Source organism: Cuculus canorus, chromosome 7 (genome assembly GCF_017976375.1).
Source record: "Cuculus canorus isolate bCucCan1 chromosome 7, bCucCan1.pri, whole genome shotgun sequence".
NCBI lineage: Eukaryota > Metazoa > Chordata > Aves > Cuculiformes > Cuculidae > Cuculus > Cuculus canorus.
The window spans coordinates 10,210,332-10,228,151 of record NC_071407.1 but is presented as its reverse complement, the minus strand read 5'-3'; the positions used below and the strand labels follow the sequence as shown (position 1 = coordinate 10,228,151).

At 41.3% G+C, this 17,820-nt stretch overlaps 1 protein-coding gene across 8 annotated transcripts in view; it reads right to left on the bottom strand.

Moving 5' to 3' along the window:
• The window catches only part of ANK3 (ankyrin 3), a 368,949-nt gene that overhangs the window by 73,208 nt on the left and 277,921 nt on the right, over positions 1-17,820 (bottom strand). For 7 of the 8 annotated variants that reach the window (XM_054071749.1, XM_054071756.1, XM_054071755.1 and 4 more), the window contains 6 exons: positions 11,603-11,701; positions 11,415-11,513; positions 10,914-11,009; positions 7,796-7,868; positions 7,530-7,592; positions 498-621 (listed from right to left, as the gene is read on the bottom strand). In XM_054071749.1, the coding sequence (XP_053927724.1) occupies positions 498-621; positions 7,530-7,592; positions 7,796-7,868; positions 10,914-11,009; positions 11,415-11,513; positions 11,603-11,701 (554 nt within the window). The remainder of the gene's footprint in view (positions 1-497; positions 622-7,529; positions 7,593-7,795; positions 7,869-10,913; positions 11,010-11,414; positions 11,514-11,602; positions 11,702-17,820) is intronic. The other variant, XM_054071754.1, reaches the window with a different exon arrangement.

Below are 17,820 nucleotides of genomic sequence, written 5' to 3'. Positions count from 1 at the left end.
CATATTGGCTATCTCAGCTGGATTACTCACTAGCACCTTTAAAGAAATAAAAGCACCAAAACAGCAAAATGATTGTCATTCAGTTTTTCCGGCATTTATGTTCTTCAGTTAAATTGGTCCGTTAAGGAGTACTCTAAAGTGAGCATCAATCTGACCAAGGGTAGCAAAAAGAAACCAGTTCTACATCAGTTTCTAGACCAGTTGCAAACTGGTAGCAAAAACATGCCTTGGAGATGTCCAGACCATAAGCAGATACCAGAAAAAGTGAATAGTTAGTTTTCTGTATCATTGCCATAAGAAGCCGACATGAATAAAGAGCATGAAGTCAAACTGCAACGAGCGTATGCTTTAAAGGCGCAGTATTATCATAACATGGAAGTACACCCTCTCGACTTTGTTTCGAAATAGACTCCAGCTTTGTGTGAAAGAGAACGCTTCGTTTGTAAAAGCTTGTAACTGTGGTGACATGCAAACACTAGAAACGGCAAATACAGTACCTGGCAGAGCGGGCTCCCAGGCTAAAGCCCATGTATCCTTCAGCAGGCAAAGAATCATCTCCCAGCTCTTTCAGGTCCTGGGGTCCGAGGTATTTGTCCGTATCACCTGTCATTGCATCCTCACCTGCCAGTACAAAAGCCAGGCTGAAATCAGAAGCTCCATGTATTGCAAACGTCTGTGCGCTCAGTAAGTCATAACGCCCTTCTCTGCTAGTCAACAGGGAAACAATCCCGTCACCCCCACTCTCCCCAAGGCTCTTTCCACGTAGTATGTCAATTATCCGCCCTCTGAACGGGCCTGAGAAAATCATTTCATTGGGAGCAAACGTAAGAAGCCAAACTCCACCTTGAGACAGATCCAATAAAGTTACACGAGGGATGAGTTTTGCCCAATCGTTTAAGCAAGCGACAGAGTTCTTCTGTACTTTGCACCATCGCAACTCGCTTTTGCTTTCCTTACCAAAAAGGCCTGAGCTGACAAACTCAAGTTAGGTTATTCTGTATCCTAAAAAAAACCCCTTAATAGGGAGAGAGTCTGGGCACCCACCAGGACCGGGAAGCGCCGCTGAATGGACGAGGAAAAGCAGAGACACGCCTTCCCCCTTAGGTATTTCTCAATAACTTTCGCAAGGCTGAATGCAAGAGGGGATTATGATGATAATGATTATTTTCCCGAGGTGCTTCCCCCTCCCAGGCCGGTTTCCCAGAGGTGAGACCTTCCCGCAGGCTCCCCTCCGCGCTGCCCGGGAGCAGAACAAAGGGAGCAGACCCGGGATCCCTCGGGAAACACCACACCGGCCGCAGACGACATGGGCAGAGAAGGAGATGATTAGTTTTGTTGGGTTTTTTTAGAAAAAAAATGAGAGGAAGGAAAGTTAAATCTTCAGAGAGGAGGGGGGACGCCGCAAAGGGTTAACGGGGCAGCTCAGTCTCCCGGGGAGCATTTGCATAGCATTACATCATGCAAACCTACATTCCTGCACTGACAGAGCAAGTCCAAAATATGCCTTTTGCGGCTGTAGGATCTCTCCCCCCTCGGCCCGTCCCTCACCACCACCGAGCAGAGCTCCCCGTGAGCTCCCTCCTCGCTCTCCCCCTTTGTTGTGAGGGCACTTGAGCTGTGGAGTTGCATCCCGGAGTTTAGCAGCCCGTTCTCCGAGGGGAGCGCACCGCCACCTCAGCTGCGCGTTCCCCACTCTCATTCAAGGAGTTTACACCAGTTTCCATTCACTTCACTCAGGAAACCACAGGCGAGCTCTAGTTCTAAACTAACAATCAAGTCTAAAAATACCCCTTCAGCTACTGCTTTGCAAACAGCAAACAAACAGACAGACTTTCTCCTCCAGCCCAGCCACAACCAGTACTTTCAGTCACATTTCAAAAGGTCCCGTGTTCATCGTACACCAGAAAGCATTCAAAACACCAGAAACAGAAACAGTACACATTAAGTTAAACTTTAAAAAGGTCTTACTGTTTTGGAAAGCCATTTTCACCAGCCTGGTCTCTAAGAATTTTTTCCCTGATGTTTCCAAGAATTCCTATTAGTCCTATTAGTCCTTAAGCAGTGATTTAGAGTTAATCTCCAAACCAGCACAAGCAAACTAATCCCTGTGGGTCATATTCGCTTTCCACACAACGACTGAGATCTTCTTAACATCTTGATCTCTTCGTATGTATTTTAGGACACGTGCATCTTTGTCTCTCAACTCAGATCAAAGTTCTTTGCGGGTACGAAACAAAACGAAAAAGAATAACTACAGTTTAAAAAAAAAATAATAAATAAATAAAAAAATCCCCTTTTAATCACTCTGCAGACATCCCTTTAAAGCTTCTGCTGATTGGATTACAGCCTCCCTTTGGCAAGCCTCTGGAATGGTGACATAAAGGCAGGCACTCGGGTTATTTGTATGTAAATCGGGGCGCTGCGCGGTGCGGGTTTGCTGTAAGGCGACACCGGGGCTGAGCCGGGCGCTGCGCTCCGCCCCGAGCCCGCAGCCCCCTGCCCCGCCCCGGCTGCCCCTGCCTGCCGCACACGCCCTCTTTCCCCCCCACCAGCAGCGCTCTTGTGTCCAGCCGCAAAATTCACTGCTTGTGAGAAAGATGGGTTTGCGGTGGGGAGGTGGTCCAGAGAGGGTCAGGGGTGCGGAACTCGAAGCGACTAACCGGATCAGTAACATTCGGAAACTTTTGCCCTTCCAAAACCTGAAGACTGCGCCACAGTCAGGAACAGATGAGGCATTTTCTTTAGGAGAGCGTCATTTGTCAAAAGCAAGGTGGAGAATGATAAAAAGTTATTCCAGTTGAGCTGCAAAATACATTAGATGTTATCCTGCTCTGCAGCTAATCCAGCCAGAGCAGGATTACTCTGATGAAATGCAGTCATCAAAGGAAAAACTGCATCTAGGAGTGGTAATTTCAAAGAATTCCAGACATTGTTTTGAGATCGTGGGAGGCTGGAGCAAAATGGGTGGTGCAATCCCACTCTGTTTAATTAGGTGCCACAGCCTAATCCTCTGCGTTTCAGGTAACAAGCACAGTGTTTGCTCACAGCACATTGTATTCCTGCAGAGAGGTCCCGTGGAAAACTGAAGACAAAGTTCATCTCTGAACACAAATTAGAGAGAAACACCCAAGAAGTGCAGCACTAATGAAAGAAAACCACCAAAGAAAGAGATTCTTGCATTGCAAATGCCATCCATCCCTTCCTATTATGTTACATGTTAAGAAAGATGACATCCCTGTTAACAATGGGCAAACTTAGCTATCATGAGTATAAAAAACTGTTCAAAATCCAAGGAATATTGGCAGTAGGTCAAAGCAAAGGCCCATCACTTAGAGCATATCCAGTGTCTGACAGCAGCCACACTTCACAGAAGAATATAAGACCATGAGAGAGTGGAAGTCGTCTGGGACATTTTTCTAACTGGAAGTAATTTAAACACATATTTGCTAAATCTGCAAGAGGTTTGTATAGTCTTGAACAGGTATTTTTATTCCTTTTCTAAATTCTTCCAATTACACTTTGCTCTCATATAAACTTTTTGTGTTGCCCACACCAAGGATATGGTGAATTCACACAATTCAACTGCCTGTTGCTGGAAGAGCAGCCCTTTTAAGCTGAAATCTGCCTCTTTCTGCTTCCACGATGCCTCCTATTCCTGAACTTCTGGGGAGGCAGCAAGCATTACTGCCACACACAAGTTTATATGTTCTAGCATATTCCTCATCAAGCTTTTTCTTATTTAGTCCTACTCTCTTCATTCTTTTCTCCCTGGGCAGCTTTTCCATGCCTCTCGTCAACTTTGTCACCTTTTTCCAGGTTTTCACCATTTTTCTGCTCCCTGAGCTTGTCTTCTGCAGATGGCAATTGCAAGAGCGCAGGGGTAGGTTCTCTTTTTAGAGGCCAGTGAGACATAGAGGCTCTACGGCAGCAGGAGAAAAGGCATCATGTGGCTTGGGAAAAGCCGCAAACAAAATTTAATCATAGCCTGGGATCCAAACGGATATTTGTCATTGGCTTTGCTAAAGATCCCCAAAGTTTTTACCACTCCCTTCTCACAGCCTCTCCACAGCTTCCTGATGGCAGAAGAGGTACAGCCACAGGGAAGAGCAGGATGCTTCTAGTAGCCAAGGTTTGGGGTTCACACAAGTATGGAGGAAAGCCAATACCACACCAGCGAAACTTTTATGAATCTGCAAAATTTTATGGAGACAAAGAAACTTAGAAACCCCTGAGCATAAAAGTATAATAAATCACTCCCTCATAAAACAATCAATACTCATACAGGGGCGTGCCCTGACCTGTCTTAAACATTCTGTCTCTGCACCTACTCAGGGATCAGGCAGTGTGCACTCATGCCCTGTTAGGACATCTGTCTAATCCCTCAGGAACTGATTAGCATGACACTTAACTCCTGCCGAGAGGAATCTCCATTAAATAGGTTTAAAACGGTGTCCTTATTTACACCCAGAAATCTGTTATCTACTGAAGACCAAATAAAAGAAATTAAAAGCTCAACAGTAAGTCTTTCCTGACGATGACTGTCAAAATTCACAACATCTGAACTTTTTTTTTTTTTTCTAGTTCCCTTCACTGCTCACATAGCCTCACCCCTCTTTCTATCAGCCTCCACTGCTTGCTGTGCCTTCACCTCCGGGACAGCAGCTTTGGGGAGCATCGTGGCAGAGCTCCTTGCTGGGTTGGGGCAGGCGCAGCAGGGCTGCAGCTTCTTCCACTAGGATTAAATCTCCCGCACCCGCCTGGAGGGATGCTCTGAGGCCGAGCAAGCGACTGCGGAGGAGGAGGTTTCCTCCAGGCCTCCTGCAGATGGCTCGGGTTGTGCTTTAGCTGACTCCTGCGCCCCACCAGCCCCCACGGCCACAGGTTGTGCACTGGGTGAAGCTGCGAGCTCACATCTGGAGATGGGGACAGGGAAGACCCCGTTCTTGCAGTCTCAGGTTATACATTTAAAAAATTCGCAGTCTCTTTAAAAAAGAAAAGCAGAGGATATGTTCAGTGAGCACTGGAATTGCTCTATAGTCATCTACAAACTTTCTGCTACGTATAAAGATGACCTTTCATTTTTTCCTGCAAAATCATGTTCACATCTTTCAAAAACACACCATGTCCTTTTTGCGATGTAGCAGTTTCCCAGCACTTAACCTCATCTGGACAGATTTGCCACAGAAGTCTAGGAAAAGCAAGAAAATATCTCCTGTCAACTAGTCCAACACTAGACCAAACTGTCCTTCGCAGGGAAGAGAAATGACACAACTTCCATGTAAACACTTATTTAGCAAGGCATACATACAAGGAAACAGCTTCCTGACGTTTGTCACTGAGATCTGAGACTCTACTTTCCAAGTCTTCGATTTCTTTTATAAGAGAAACCTTGAGGATTGTGGAATATTGAGAAATATCACTGGAGAGTTCTGGCTGATGACATGAATGTTAGTCAAGTGAGGGAGAGCTTGAATTTGGGTGGTAAAATTTGTGCCTTCGCTCACTTGGAAATCAACACCCTGGCTATGAGATTTGTCAGAGTGCATTACAACCTTGAACATATTTATTTTGACTGGTGTAAGTGGATGCATTGTATATAAATCAACACTGAGGAATTGTGGGAATGGGCGTTGGGATATTGTCTTCACAGATGTGCAAGTCAGGACAAAGGGACGGGACAGCGGTTAATTATCTCAAAATCGTCATTCATCGCATGCCTTGCACGCTGGAGTGCTTCACCACAATTCAATAAAATACCTATTGTTTGATTAGAGAGCTCCCTTTCAGTGTTAGCATTGAAAATTTCTCTGTTAAATGTAAAACAGTCTTTTATCTCCCCTAGAACAACATAGGTGCAAAACAGTTTCAAGGTAAGGAAACAATTGTATTCCCTGCATTTTTAATTTTTGGTTTATTTTTTTCCCCCCCTGTTGTTTAACTGAGAGTTAGTGACAATAGAAGCCTTCCACAGATTTGGCCTTAAAAATCCTGTACATCAAAAGACATGTTTTACATCTTTGGTGCTGACATTCAGATTCCATATGGGAGTGTTTCCCATCTGGACCTTGATGCATGCTGTGCAGTGGGATACGGCAGCAGTTACTGCTCTGTTAACTAGCACTATTATATATCAGTGTTCCAGTTGGTTAAAACAATAGCGTATTTTGAGCAGTACAATAGCCTAGGAGAGTTATTTGGAAAACACAGGTGTACGATAAGAACACTATCCTTTTGGAACTGCAGCAATAGGAATACAATGACAAACTGAAAACAAACCAAACGCCTCAACGCATGAATTAAACAAGAGCTGCACACAATGAACTTAGCTAAATATCTTTTTCACCTTACTGCTTAAATGCTATAAAAATTAAAATTAAATATGCCACTAGGCATGAAGAAAGATTAATTAAAGAAGCCAAACAAAATTGAACTCACTTGTTTTTATAACAGAGAAGAAAAAAATGCAGCTCTAATGCAAGTGAATTGGGACTCAGAAAACTGCCCTCAGGACACTGTCACCCTGCTCATCAACTCAAGACTTTGCTGTTTCTGAATGTCAACAGGGAACCTAATCCTGCCACAGCCTCTGGAAACCTGCAGTTCCTGATGCCACAGAGAACTGCACATCCAAACCAAGGGTCCTAACAGGGGTGTTGGCAGAGGGAAGGGGAGCAACTGCCAAAGGAGGTTTAAATACTTGGGGACCACTGAAAACATGTCAAACCTGCCCGGCACCAAGGAGTGAGCTGAGACAGGCAGGCTGCTAGTGCCCATAGTTCAGAAGACTTGGTTAGAGGCGCTGAAAACAGAGGCATTAATTGCCACTCACAGATTTCATGTCAATCTGCAGGATTATACCGATGGAATCGCAGCTACAAGGTGCTTCAACACTAGCAAACACCAGCGTGTTGAGTCCAATGCAGCATCCTCTTTATTCAGAATAAAAGTAATCTGATGTGTTTATGTGTTTTCACTGAATGTCAGAACTGAAATATTTTTTTAAAACAAACAAACACTTTCCCTCCACCCCCTCCCCCCCCAAAAAAAAATATTTCTTTCCAGGCTAAGGGACCACTACCAATGTAAATAAACCATTTCAGAGCTGAATTCATATCGGAAATAAAAAAAAACCCCAACAAATAACCCTCATTATTCCTACTCTTCACTTCCACTATCAGCTTTTTCTTCCAAAGTGTTTTAATATTTGACCATTTTGTACTGTATTTATTTTTTCAGTTACAGTAATAAAACAATTCTCCACTTTATAGAAGCAGCAGCAAAAGGACTGTTCCAGGGAAGCAGAGTTAATTTTATTAAATTGATTAAACTGTGAGTAAGAAATTCAGAAAAAGTTAGAGGATTATCAGCAATTGCTCAAAGAATTTTTGAGAGCATTCTTGATTGCAAAGCAGGATTTTTTGTTAGTGGGATAACATTAAAGTTATCAGAAAGGATTACTTTTCAGACAGATGAAATAAAAGGAAGAGGCTTAAGTTAAATATCACTGCAACACAAAAATGCACAAATACCTTCTTCAACATCTGACAAATATTCAGCATCGCTGAGTATTTCAGGGGCATTGGCTTTACGAACTGCATGATTTAAATAAACAAAATCATTAAATAAAAGCATAGACTATCAATGCGTCAACACAACAATCAACGTAAAACAATAATGAATGTGCAAAAAACATATCCAATTAATAATGTTTGGTTGGGTTTTTTTTAAACAAACGTTTCTTATAACAACAAAAGACTGAAAAATAAGCAAGAGGGTTTTTTTTAGTTTTCAATACCTTCATCGTCAGACATATCAAGAACTTCATTCATGGTTTCAGGTACATTCATTTTGTGCTTTTCTGTAACAGTCTGTCAAAGAAAAAAAAATCAGTTTGCAGCCATAAGTTTCCTTAAAGCTATAATTATTTAAAAAATAAAATGCAAGGTAGGACATATTATTAACTGCAGTTAGCAAACCAGGATTTATTTTTTTTAGCTTCTTAATAAATTTCCTTTGTAGATGCATTGAACTATACATTTAAAAAGACTAAGGAAATATGCACTATTATATTTGTGTGTTAAACTACATTCATGTTTTTACAGCAGAAAAAGCATGAGCTAAAAGCCTAGAATATGACAGCATCAAAAGAAGAAACAAATACACTGAAAAGAAACTAAAGTTTCACTTTAAGAGGTTTAATAAGAACTCTTTAAATACTCATCTAAACTTTGAGCAGGAATATGTCACCTCTGTTTAAACTAAACTGTCTGAGGGAAGTATTTCTCCTTTGTCATTAGAAAAATGCTACAATTTGGGAGCAGGCTTAATCTATGTGATTTTTTTTTCACACCTCAGCGTGAACTGTGTGTTTTTCCCACAAATGAGAACAACTGTAACCACATGCAGGCTAAAGGATACCCCTTAAGAAATTTGTGCATGAAAGACACTCAGAAGTGGTTGGTTGATTTTCATCCTGATGTTTATATTGATTCAGACTACAAATATATAAAAAAAATCAGAAGCAGAAAAAAACCCCATTATGAATGCCTGAAATCTGTTCCTAGAATACCTGTGTATCCCATGACTGATAACACAGTTGCACATTTTACTCTCCAGCACAACAAACACTGGTAAAGATTTAGGTCACGCAGGAGACCCTGCGGAGTGGCCATTCAAGCAGTGTGGTGGAATCAGAAAAAAAAAGGAACCCAAACCAAACAAACCCCAAAACACTAAGTCCCACACCAAAATCCACTCCCGTCTTTATCGGATTTTTATATTACAATATAATAAGTTAAGCACCATTACTTCTCATCCTTCATATACAAATATTTAATCATTAACAAGTTTAGGAAGACAAAATAACTCTTCCATTTTCATTTATTTCAAAAGAATTCAGTTTTTTTTCTGGCCTCATGAATACTCAGTTGGCAATTCATGTTTCTTGGGTTACTGCCATCACTCGATATAGGCAGAAGAGCTCCTACATGCTCACACATCACAGAACTTATGAAAAGCCTCACACTTATTTAATTTTGTGGGAATTACTTGCAAAGCTTTTTAACACATTGCTGTTAAACTTAGCAAAATCACAGGACTTTTTTTTCAGGAACAACTAGGGTTTTTTTATTGGCATTTGAGTATAAATTATAGTAAAATCAGCTATGTTCATCACTGGTTTAATTAAATTTACCTTTGGGAGTTGTTTAGCCACAAACCTCAAAAAATAAGTCTCAGCAGTCAAACTGAGCTTTTCAGGTCCTCAGCTGTGAATCAGATTTCATGTCTAGCCTTCCAAAGTCTGACAACTACACACTTGTGACAGGTATGCAGCATGTTCTGATTTTAATGAATAATTAGCGGGCTTCTCTTGAGAGCAGGTATTTGGGGTTGGCCTTTCAGCATCTAACATTTCTTCTAGCACGATCTGCAGCTGCACCCTCCATGCCTCTACTCTTCTTTATCTACAGAACATAAATGATTGGTCGTTGTATGCAGCACAAACTCCCACAGCTTCTCAGTTCTACAAGCCACGAATGACCTCGTGATACTGGGAGGTCTTAGCATTAAGATGTGGTTTTACTTTTTCTGCAGCTACTAAGTTGTGTACTAGGCAATCAGTCAAGTTTATGCAATCCCATGCAATCTTCTCCATCAAATTGTTCAGGTTGTGGAAAACCATTTTGGAATCTTTCTAGAGAGAAATGTGTTCCTGAGAAAAACTAGAGAGAAGCTGTAAGAAAAAATCATGATTATCTTCTGGCATATTCTTTTCTATTTTATTATTCTGAAATTTGTCTTTTGTGTGGTGGATTTTCTATAAGCTCCAGAATGATAGACTACAGCCAGGAAAGTCGCAGGAAGAAAAGGCACATGCAGTAGCAGAGCTAAAATCTGCCTGTCATCCCAAATGCTCATTGCAAGGCAGCCACATGCTTGCACTGATGGAGCACACAAATGGGTGATGACAAAACATAGGACACCCAGTAACTGTTCTCCATTTCCGATACACCTAAAAATACATTTGTGCAAAAATTTATCTTTTTTCTTTTTCATCAGGAAAAAAAAAAAAAGTTGCAGAAAGGAAAAGCAAAATTGGAGCCGATGTTCAGAATTTATGTTCTTAAGACCCAATTTTGGCTTTACTACTGTGGTGACGCATGGAGGCTCCTCACCTCACAAAACTATTTTCTTCATAGAGCTATTTGAAAAAACATTGGTGAACCAAAGATCTTTCGGAGAAACACACTGGATTCTGTGAATCACCATTTTTCTGACAGCAGGCCATATTTGAGCATTGCTAGTCCCTTTAACCTCTCCTGGCTAACACTGCAATAAATCTCCCTGAGAGGCAAGAGAGAGGAGCAGGAGCTCATATACGTGTTGGTGAATGGCTGCCTGTGGCTGCTTGCAGAAGACAGTCTTTCACCATATTCCAACAGACGCCAGAAACAATGCAATGTGGTGCTTTTAAGTAAATTCCAATAACTTTTTTGACTGGAATAAGTTCTCTTAGGCCAAATACAAGTCATTACACATCAGTCCCTTGGCAAACCCTCTCAAAGGGCAGAAGCAGCTCCTATTTGCACAAGTCTGAAGGAACGTCTTTTCAACTACAAAATCATCCCACATTCACGTGATGTATGCCCTAAACAAGAAGATACATGGAAAAACACGGCAGCTATGACCAGTCATTTATACTGTCCATTTTCTGCCCAGACAGTTCTCTTTCTACATACATCCTAATGGTGTCGCCTGCCTTAAAAATATTTGGCTTAATATCCATTTTATACTGCTAAAAGGAAATAGGTGGAAATTAAACTGTAATGTCAGTAGACACATAACTAAACAAAGCTGAATACACTGGCTAAGGAAGAATTATTCCATTCAGTACTGAACCAAGCTGTACTCACAATTGTAGTCATGGTCTCTTCCGTCACCACCTTCAATGTGTCAACAACTGAAATGTAGCCAAGTCGCTTAGCTATGGCGAGAGCAGTGTTTCCATTCTAGCAATTGAAACATTTATAACAGGAGTTGAATGTTAGCAAGGAAAAGTGCAGAAACTGCTAATTAACTGTAGAAGAATGAACAACAACAAAGGCCAAATAAATGTTTGCATGTTGGTGACTGAAAGAAATGTATTTTGAGTAGGAGGATATATAACTGTAAGTTATTAACTTTTTTAAGAAATGGGATGAAAATGTAAAGATTTCCAGATGTTCGTCATTCTAGTTTTGGAAGGGATCGTGGCATAGAGGACGTGGGGGCGATGGGAACAGGCTTCCTCTGCTCTTTTCCTCTCCCACGACGCACATCTTTTCACATTTCCCTTGCTCAGATGCTTTACATGGGGTGGGTTGATTGAACCCGAGGGGAAAGCGGTGGCCTCGCGGTGGCCACTCTGCACTTACCACAGTGAGCTCGTTGGGTGCCGCGCCGTGCTGGAGCAGGACGTTGATGATGTGGGTGTGCCCCTGCTGTGCAGCCTGGTGCAGCGGCGTGTACCCGTTCTGCAGGCACAGGGAAAGGGAAAGGTTGCAGTGCCCACAGTGCACAAACCGCCTCCACTGAATGAGCGAGGCAGAGGCGAAAAACTCACCTTCGTTTTGGCATTAACTTTTGCAGAATGTTGCAGGAGGAAGTTAACAACTTTTATGTTTCCGTAGTGGCAGCCAACATGCAAAGGAGTGTATCCCATCTAGAATGAATGTAAGCAATTACTGAATGTGAATGACCCACACATCCCCTGACAAAAAATACAGGCACAAAACAGTAAAAACCCTGTTACGCTTTATTTCTTTGGCCTATATGGAATATCCTCCAACCTCAGGAAAAAAACACACTTCTTATGAATGTCAATTCAAGTCCCTTCTTTTTTGACTACCTTGTATTCAATGGCTTGTATTTTTGAATACCTTGTATTCAAACCCCTTCAATACATGCAATGTTGATTAAAGATTTGCCTTCCTCTCCAATGGTCAGACTATCAGGTCTCTGGAGCAGAGTCCACCTTTTTAAATAAATGGTGTGTATGATGCCTCGCACAGTGAGGTTCACATGTTTGGTGCTCCTATACAAAGCATGATGATGTGTTTATCATCACAATGTGATGATAAACAAATAAGCAAGCAACAACAGCTTTCTAAAAACTAGGCTGAGGGCTGCCTCAGCTATGGTGTGATATGCAGCCCATCCATTCTGGCTGAAACACCCAGAAGGTAAATGTAAAACAATGCAACTGATTTGTCAGCTCTGCCAGAACAATACAGTCCTACAGAAACTGGAACACCAGCTGTTGAGTTGAGACTCTAGGACAGAAAAGTCTAATTTTTTGTGTGTCTGGCCTTATGTTACACAAACTGGAAGAAATTGCTTTTTCACGGCAACTGAAAAGTTTAATGTATCCTTTTCATTCCTATTACTTATATTTCATTATTTGTGGACTGACTAAAAATGTTTGTCAACAGTGGGACTCCCCTACCAAATGCTCTAAACACAACTGAATGGTTTTTTATAGTCAAGTGTACCTATTTTGGAAATTTTTCTAAAACCAGGTAGTAAAAGAAGAATATCACTTAAAAACCTGACAAGATTTTGATAAAAACTACTAACTGCTTTTTAAAAACTACTGCCAGCAGCAAAGCAGGAGTCTGTAGGCTGACGCTGAACTCACTCAGTTTAAAACCCACATATTTTAAATAAGTCAAACAGCATGTTGAAACCTGTTAATTGTAATAAACACTTGACTCAAGAGTCAACAACATTTAACATACAATGCAACAAAGAGGATAAAAGCTTGCTCTTGTTGCTTTTTCTAATCTCATAGCCATGCGAACACTGTTAGTAGTTTTGAAAAAGTTGGACTTGAGATGCTTGAGTACTAGAAACAATTAGATTATCTTTCTTGAAGTAATTATCTTTTCCTGCCTTATCTTCCTTGTGAGACAATACTATCTCTTCTTCCCTAACAAACATAATCAATCTAGAGCTCCGCAAAGGACAGTTCAGGAGATGGTTACCTCTCAATGGGACACTTGCTATTTTTCTCCATGGCATGAGAGAGGTCTCATTTCCCCAGACCTCTCAACTCCCATTAACACCTTGCTGGCTTTCCAGTAGATGCTTTGCTCAGCTCACAGAGACCGATTAATGGGCTTTCCCCCTCTCCAGAGGTAAATGGTATTCCTTTCCCCTTTAAAGGTCAGTCTTCATGGGCCCACTTGATGGGTTCTGAGATGGGTTCTTTGCCATTGTTCATGTGGGGCTTCACCATTTTGCAAGCAGGATGAAACCACACTCCCAGTGGAACATGTCCTTTTGCTACTCTGTTGGACATCTGATGTGATACTGTTCCCATGCTACATCAGCAGGTTTTATGGAAAAATGAATTGCTAGGCTGTAAAATTCATATCTGATATGAGGAACATGAATACATTAAACACATGGTAAAACCACTGCAAACATGCACTGCTGTTAATCTACAAGAATTCTACTTCCAGAAAAAAGGGTAAGAGGTGAGATCATTATTTCCAGTAGCAGAAAGGTCGGTTATAATATATATGGGGAAACAGCCATGATGAATGTTTTGGCTGCTGGTTGAGTCCAAGACAGTCACATGGCCAGAAGGAAAATACACTACTCGGGACTGAATGATCTGGAACTAGATCCAAAAGCCATCTTTGTGGGTAGAAACACTGAAAGATGGTCTGGCCTTGTATTGACCAGGCTCCTGCTGCTCTCATCAGTGTTTAAAGGTGAAAAAGTGTCTTTGCTTTCCTGCTCTGAGAAGGAAAGCTTGGTGCCCAAGAGGTGTAGGAAGCCAGGGAGTTAAAAGCTGCAGCCTGTAAAGCTTTATTTATACATCCGTGTCAGTGAGGTGTGGCCAGAGTAGACAACTTGGTCAAAAGAACTAATAAGGCAAGACCAAGGTCAGTCTGGGGTTCTGGAGTTAGCACTACACAACACGTTCAAACCTTGAGTTCAAAGCTGCTCAGCAGAAAGAAAGAGAAAACCTCAAATGTGAACTATTTCCAGTACAGGGAAGATTCAAGCGTCCATAGGTATAGCTATATCATTTTCCTCACATCGTTTTGCTTGATACTACTTCACACAAGATTATCTAATTTCATTTGTAATAATACACGCTAGGAGATGGTAGCTGTGCCAGTTACTTTAAATTAGGGTGTATATTTTTTCTTCAGTTAATTATATAGTCTGTGCCATCTAAAGAAACTATTAGCTTTGACAACCAGCATGAGTTAATCATTGCAAGAAACAGCACTGGATCCAAATTCCACTCACATCAGCAGAATGAAAGTTTCCGTTGACTTATAGGAACATGAGATCAGATGCCAAATGACTACAATGAACTTTTCCTGCAGAATGGTTGCGCACAGTGGTAAAAGCTATAATATAATCACCATGAGCTGAATGCTGGGACCTCATAACTGTTAACTTAGGGTTGTCCTAATAGTTCTTAACAGTGTCCAGGGTCTGAACCTGACAGGGCTCTCTAAGGTGGCCAGTCTGGAGCCTTCAGCAGAACGATGAGCATACTCATAACTATGTACCACAAACACAGCTTCAGTGGCCCCTGCTCCTACATGTCCAAAGATAAACTGAGATTAAAACATAGCCAAATTATCAAAACATCAGTTTAAAAAAAAAAAAGTGCTATTAATCTTCCTCATACAAGACCTTAAGACCTTTCTCCTCCTTCAAAACACTGGCCTCTTAACACAACCTGCAAGGTAGACAATAATCAGGCATCATAAAACCAACTGGGGAGATGAAATCCAAAGTCAAGGGCCACTTGCTGGGAACCCCCTGCTAATAACCCTAAAACATTAAAATCTGGAGAGTATCAGAGAAGAGAGACGGACTGATCTCAACTTTCCCTTTGAAGTGATCTGTAAAGGCCCCTCTCTCCATGTAACAATGAATACTGAAGAAGGAGCTATCAGCCCCCCAATATTTACTGCAGTGCAACATCAATTTTCTTCTACAGATGGTATGTACAATGATTTACATGTGGTTCCTTCATAAACTGCCAGGGGAGTAATTATTGATGCTCCTTGTCACTCCTGACTACCTTGCACTACCTTGCTGTTTCAACCAGAGACTAAGTGAAAACTTCTCCTTTTTCTCCTCGAAATGCAAGATACAAATAATGACATTTCCACGGTGGCATGGTCACTGTTCTCCCTGCTACAGCTCTGAGTGTCTCAGAGATGAAGCTGAAGGAAGCTCCCTCTGAAGCTCTTGGTGCCGCTAGTTGGATATAGCAGCTGAAAAGCAGCTCCTCTGCCACAGGCATCACACGTCCTGGGTAGCAGCAAGACTACCTGCTAGTCTGGTGGCAAAATATGAGTTTCCTGCCTGAACTGCCTGGAGGGGTCTGGGAGCTCTCTTTTAAGTTTGCCATACCCTGTAGTCGTCTCATGTCATGTTGTGTTTGATGAGGCAGTGCCTAATGCAGCACAATCATTGACAGCAAAGTGAAAGAGAAATGACATAGTGGGTCACATCTCACTGGGCAGGTTAGATATCATCAGCCACCAGAGGATATCTTCCACGTTTCTAGTCAGCAATGTTTGTAGTTAAGGCATTGGTCAAAATAAAACTAATTAGTAAAATGCACTTTTAATGCCTGAGACCCACAAAGGATATTTTTTGCTTTTCAGCTACAATACAGATTTCTGCATTCAACTGTTTGTAGCTCATTAAGGTATATAATATTTACATTTATATCCAAACACCCTAATGGAAAACATATTCTGTTAACTTTCCTGAAATACTCTGACTGGCAGATTCTGCAATTACACAACCGAATTAGCTATAGAAGCAGTAATTCTCATGGCTACTTGAGCTTGCTGTAATACTTTCATGTCCTATAGAAATAGATCCAGGAGGCTAAATTATTTTGTTTCAAAAACTATTAATAAATTAAAAAAAAAATTAACAATCAAAACCCTCCAGCCTCACAATTACACACATCTCTGCATAGCAGTTTAGGTTCAGAGTTGTATTTACTGACAAAGCACCAAGGGACTTAGTAGGCATCTTAATATTATAAAAGTTACTTGCAAGAAAATCAGGGCTTACTTTAATATAGCTCTAACACACATCACCCTCTGGCAGTCAGCTGCCATGCTGCTTCTAGCCATTTTAAAGAATGAGCAGCGATACAGGAGTTAAAACTATGAAGAGTTTATCAAACGCCACAAGAATAAGCGTCAAAAGAAAAAAAATCAGAAATGCCGAGTTTTTCAGTTCTAATGGAACACACAAACACAAAGCACATTCTCTCGCCCTTTTTTTGAGGATATTATCACGAGTCTTGTATAACATGTCAGTGAATTACTTTAATATCCTCTGCTGGTAGTCATAAATCTTAACAGCTTGAATTTCTGCATCTTTCTCATCATGCTTTCTCTCAAGCTGCTCTGTTTTTGTTTTTCTGCTGTGTCAGACAATGAATTACATTATTATTGTTGATAAGGCTAGAAAATGCTCTAGATCCAAAGATCACAAAGGTGTCCAGTCTTGATTGAATGAAACAGGCAAACCTATGTGTACATACACACTTCACCGCTTTGCTGTATTGGGGCCTGACATCTTACAATACCTTCCAAAGGTTCTCTATTGCACATTATTAGGCTGGAAATTTTCACACAAATGTCTTCATACCAATGAATCAATAGCCAAGAAGAAAGAGAATGTACCATGAAGATACACTGAAGGTATCTGATATAGGTCTTTGGCCTATCTCTTTCTCCATCTGAAAATTAGATACTCCCATGGGAAAACTGGATTGCCTTTAAGAACCACTGAAGCACTTGGGCTGGTATGGGGCTTGTGTCAGAACAAGGCAGGCAGACCTGAATAAATCTCCCTGAATAAATCTGAAATAAAAGGCCCAACTCAACCTGCAGAAGAACATCTTGACCTCTCAGTCACCGTTATCTTCTACCAAAACTACAGTTTTAGGAACAAAGGACAGTTTATTACGGGCTTTATTTTCCAGACAGTCAAGCAGGGGCTGCGAGACCATCAATTCCCTTGGCAGAGGAGCAGCACCTAGCTTAGCAGCTGTTTGACTAAAATGACCTGTGCTGAGATCAAAGCTCCAAATTCTGCTCTTCATCCTTCACTGAACCAGCACTCTTCTCTCCTCAGTCTTCCTTTTCTAGTCCATCACATTAATGCTGTATCCTACAATAACACTATCCAGTGGGATAAACAGTTGAAAAATGACATGTGGAGACCTACTGAGCCATGAAACGACATTTACTTATGTCAGCTCCCAGCGCAAAAGCCCTGCAACAAAAGCAACATCACATGTACCAGAACAGCTTTCATACAGGCAACATGACAACCAGACCTTTAACTCCCAATATTATTAGTAAAATGGGCATCCCTTGTATTAAGCATGATATTGCATAACACAGAGTTTCAGCACTGAAAACTCCTTAAAATACCTAAATTCAGACAGACAAATGGAATGTCAGAATAGACAAAAACTGCTGCCTTCTCAGCAGGACACTAACATGACTTCCGTGAACACTAAATTCAATTTTTAAAGCTTTCTAAATGGGAAGGGTTTACAAGCAGCTCTGAAGATTCACCACCTGAAGTGCATTTTAGTGTTGCTACTTTCCCACCATTCTGTGATTTTCTTCTCGCATACAAAGATAAGGTGTTTTCTGTGGCTTATCAATTGGAGCTGTCTAACATAGCTAGGCTTAAAACCACATAACAAAATCCTACCCTCAAATGGTAGGAGCAGCCTTGTGGCCTCTCAAGCACTAGTTCTGG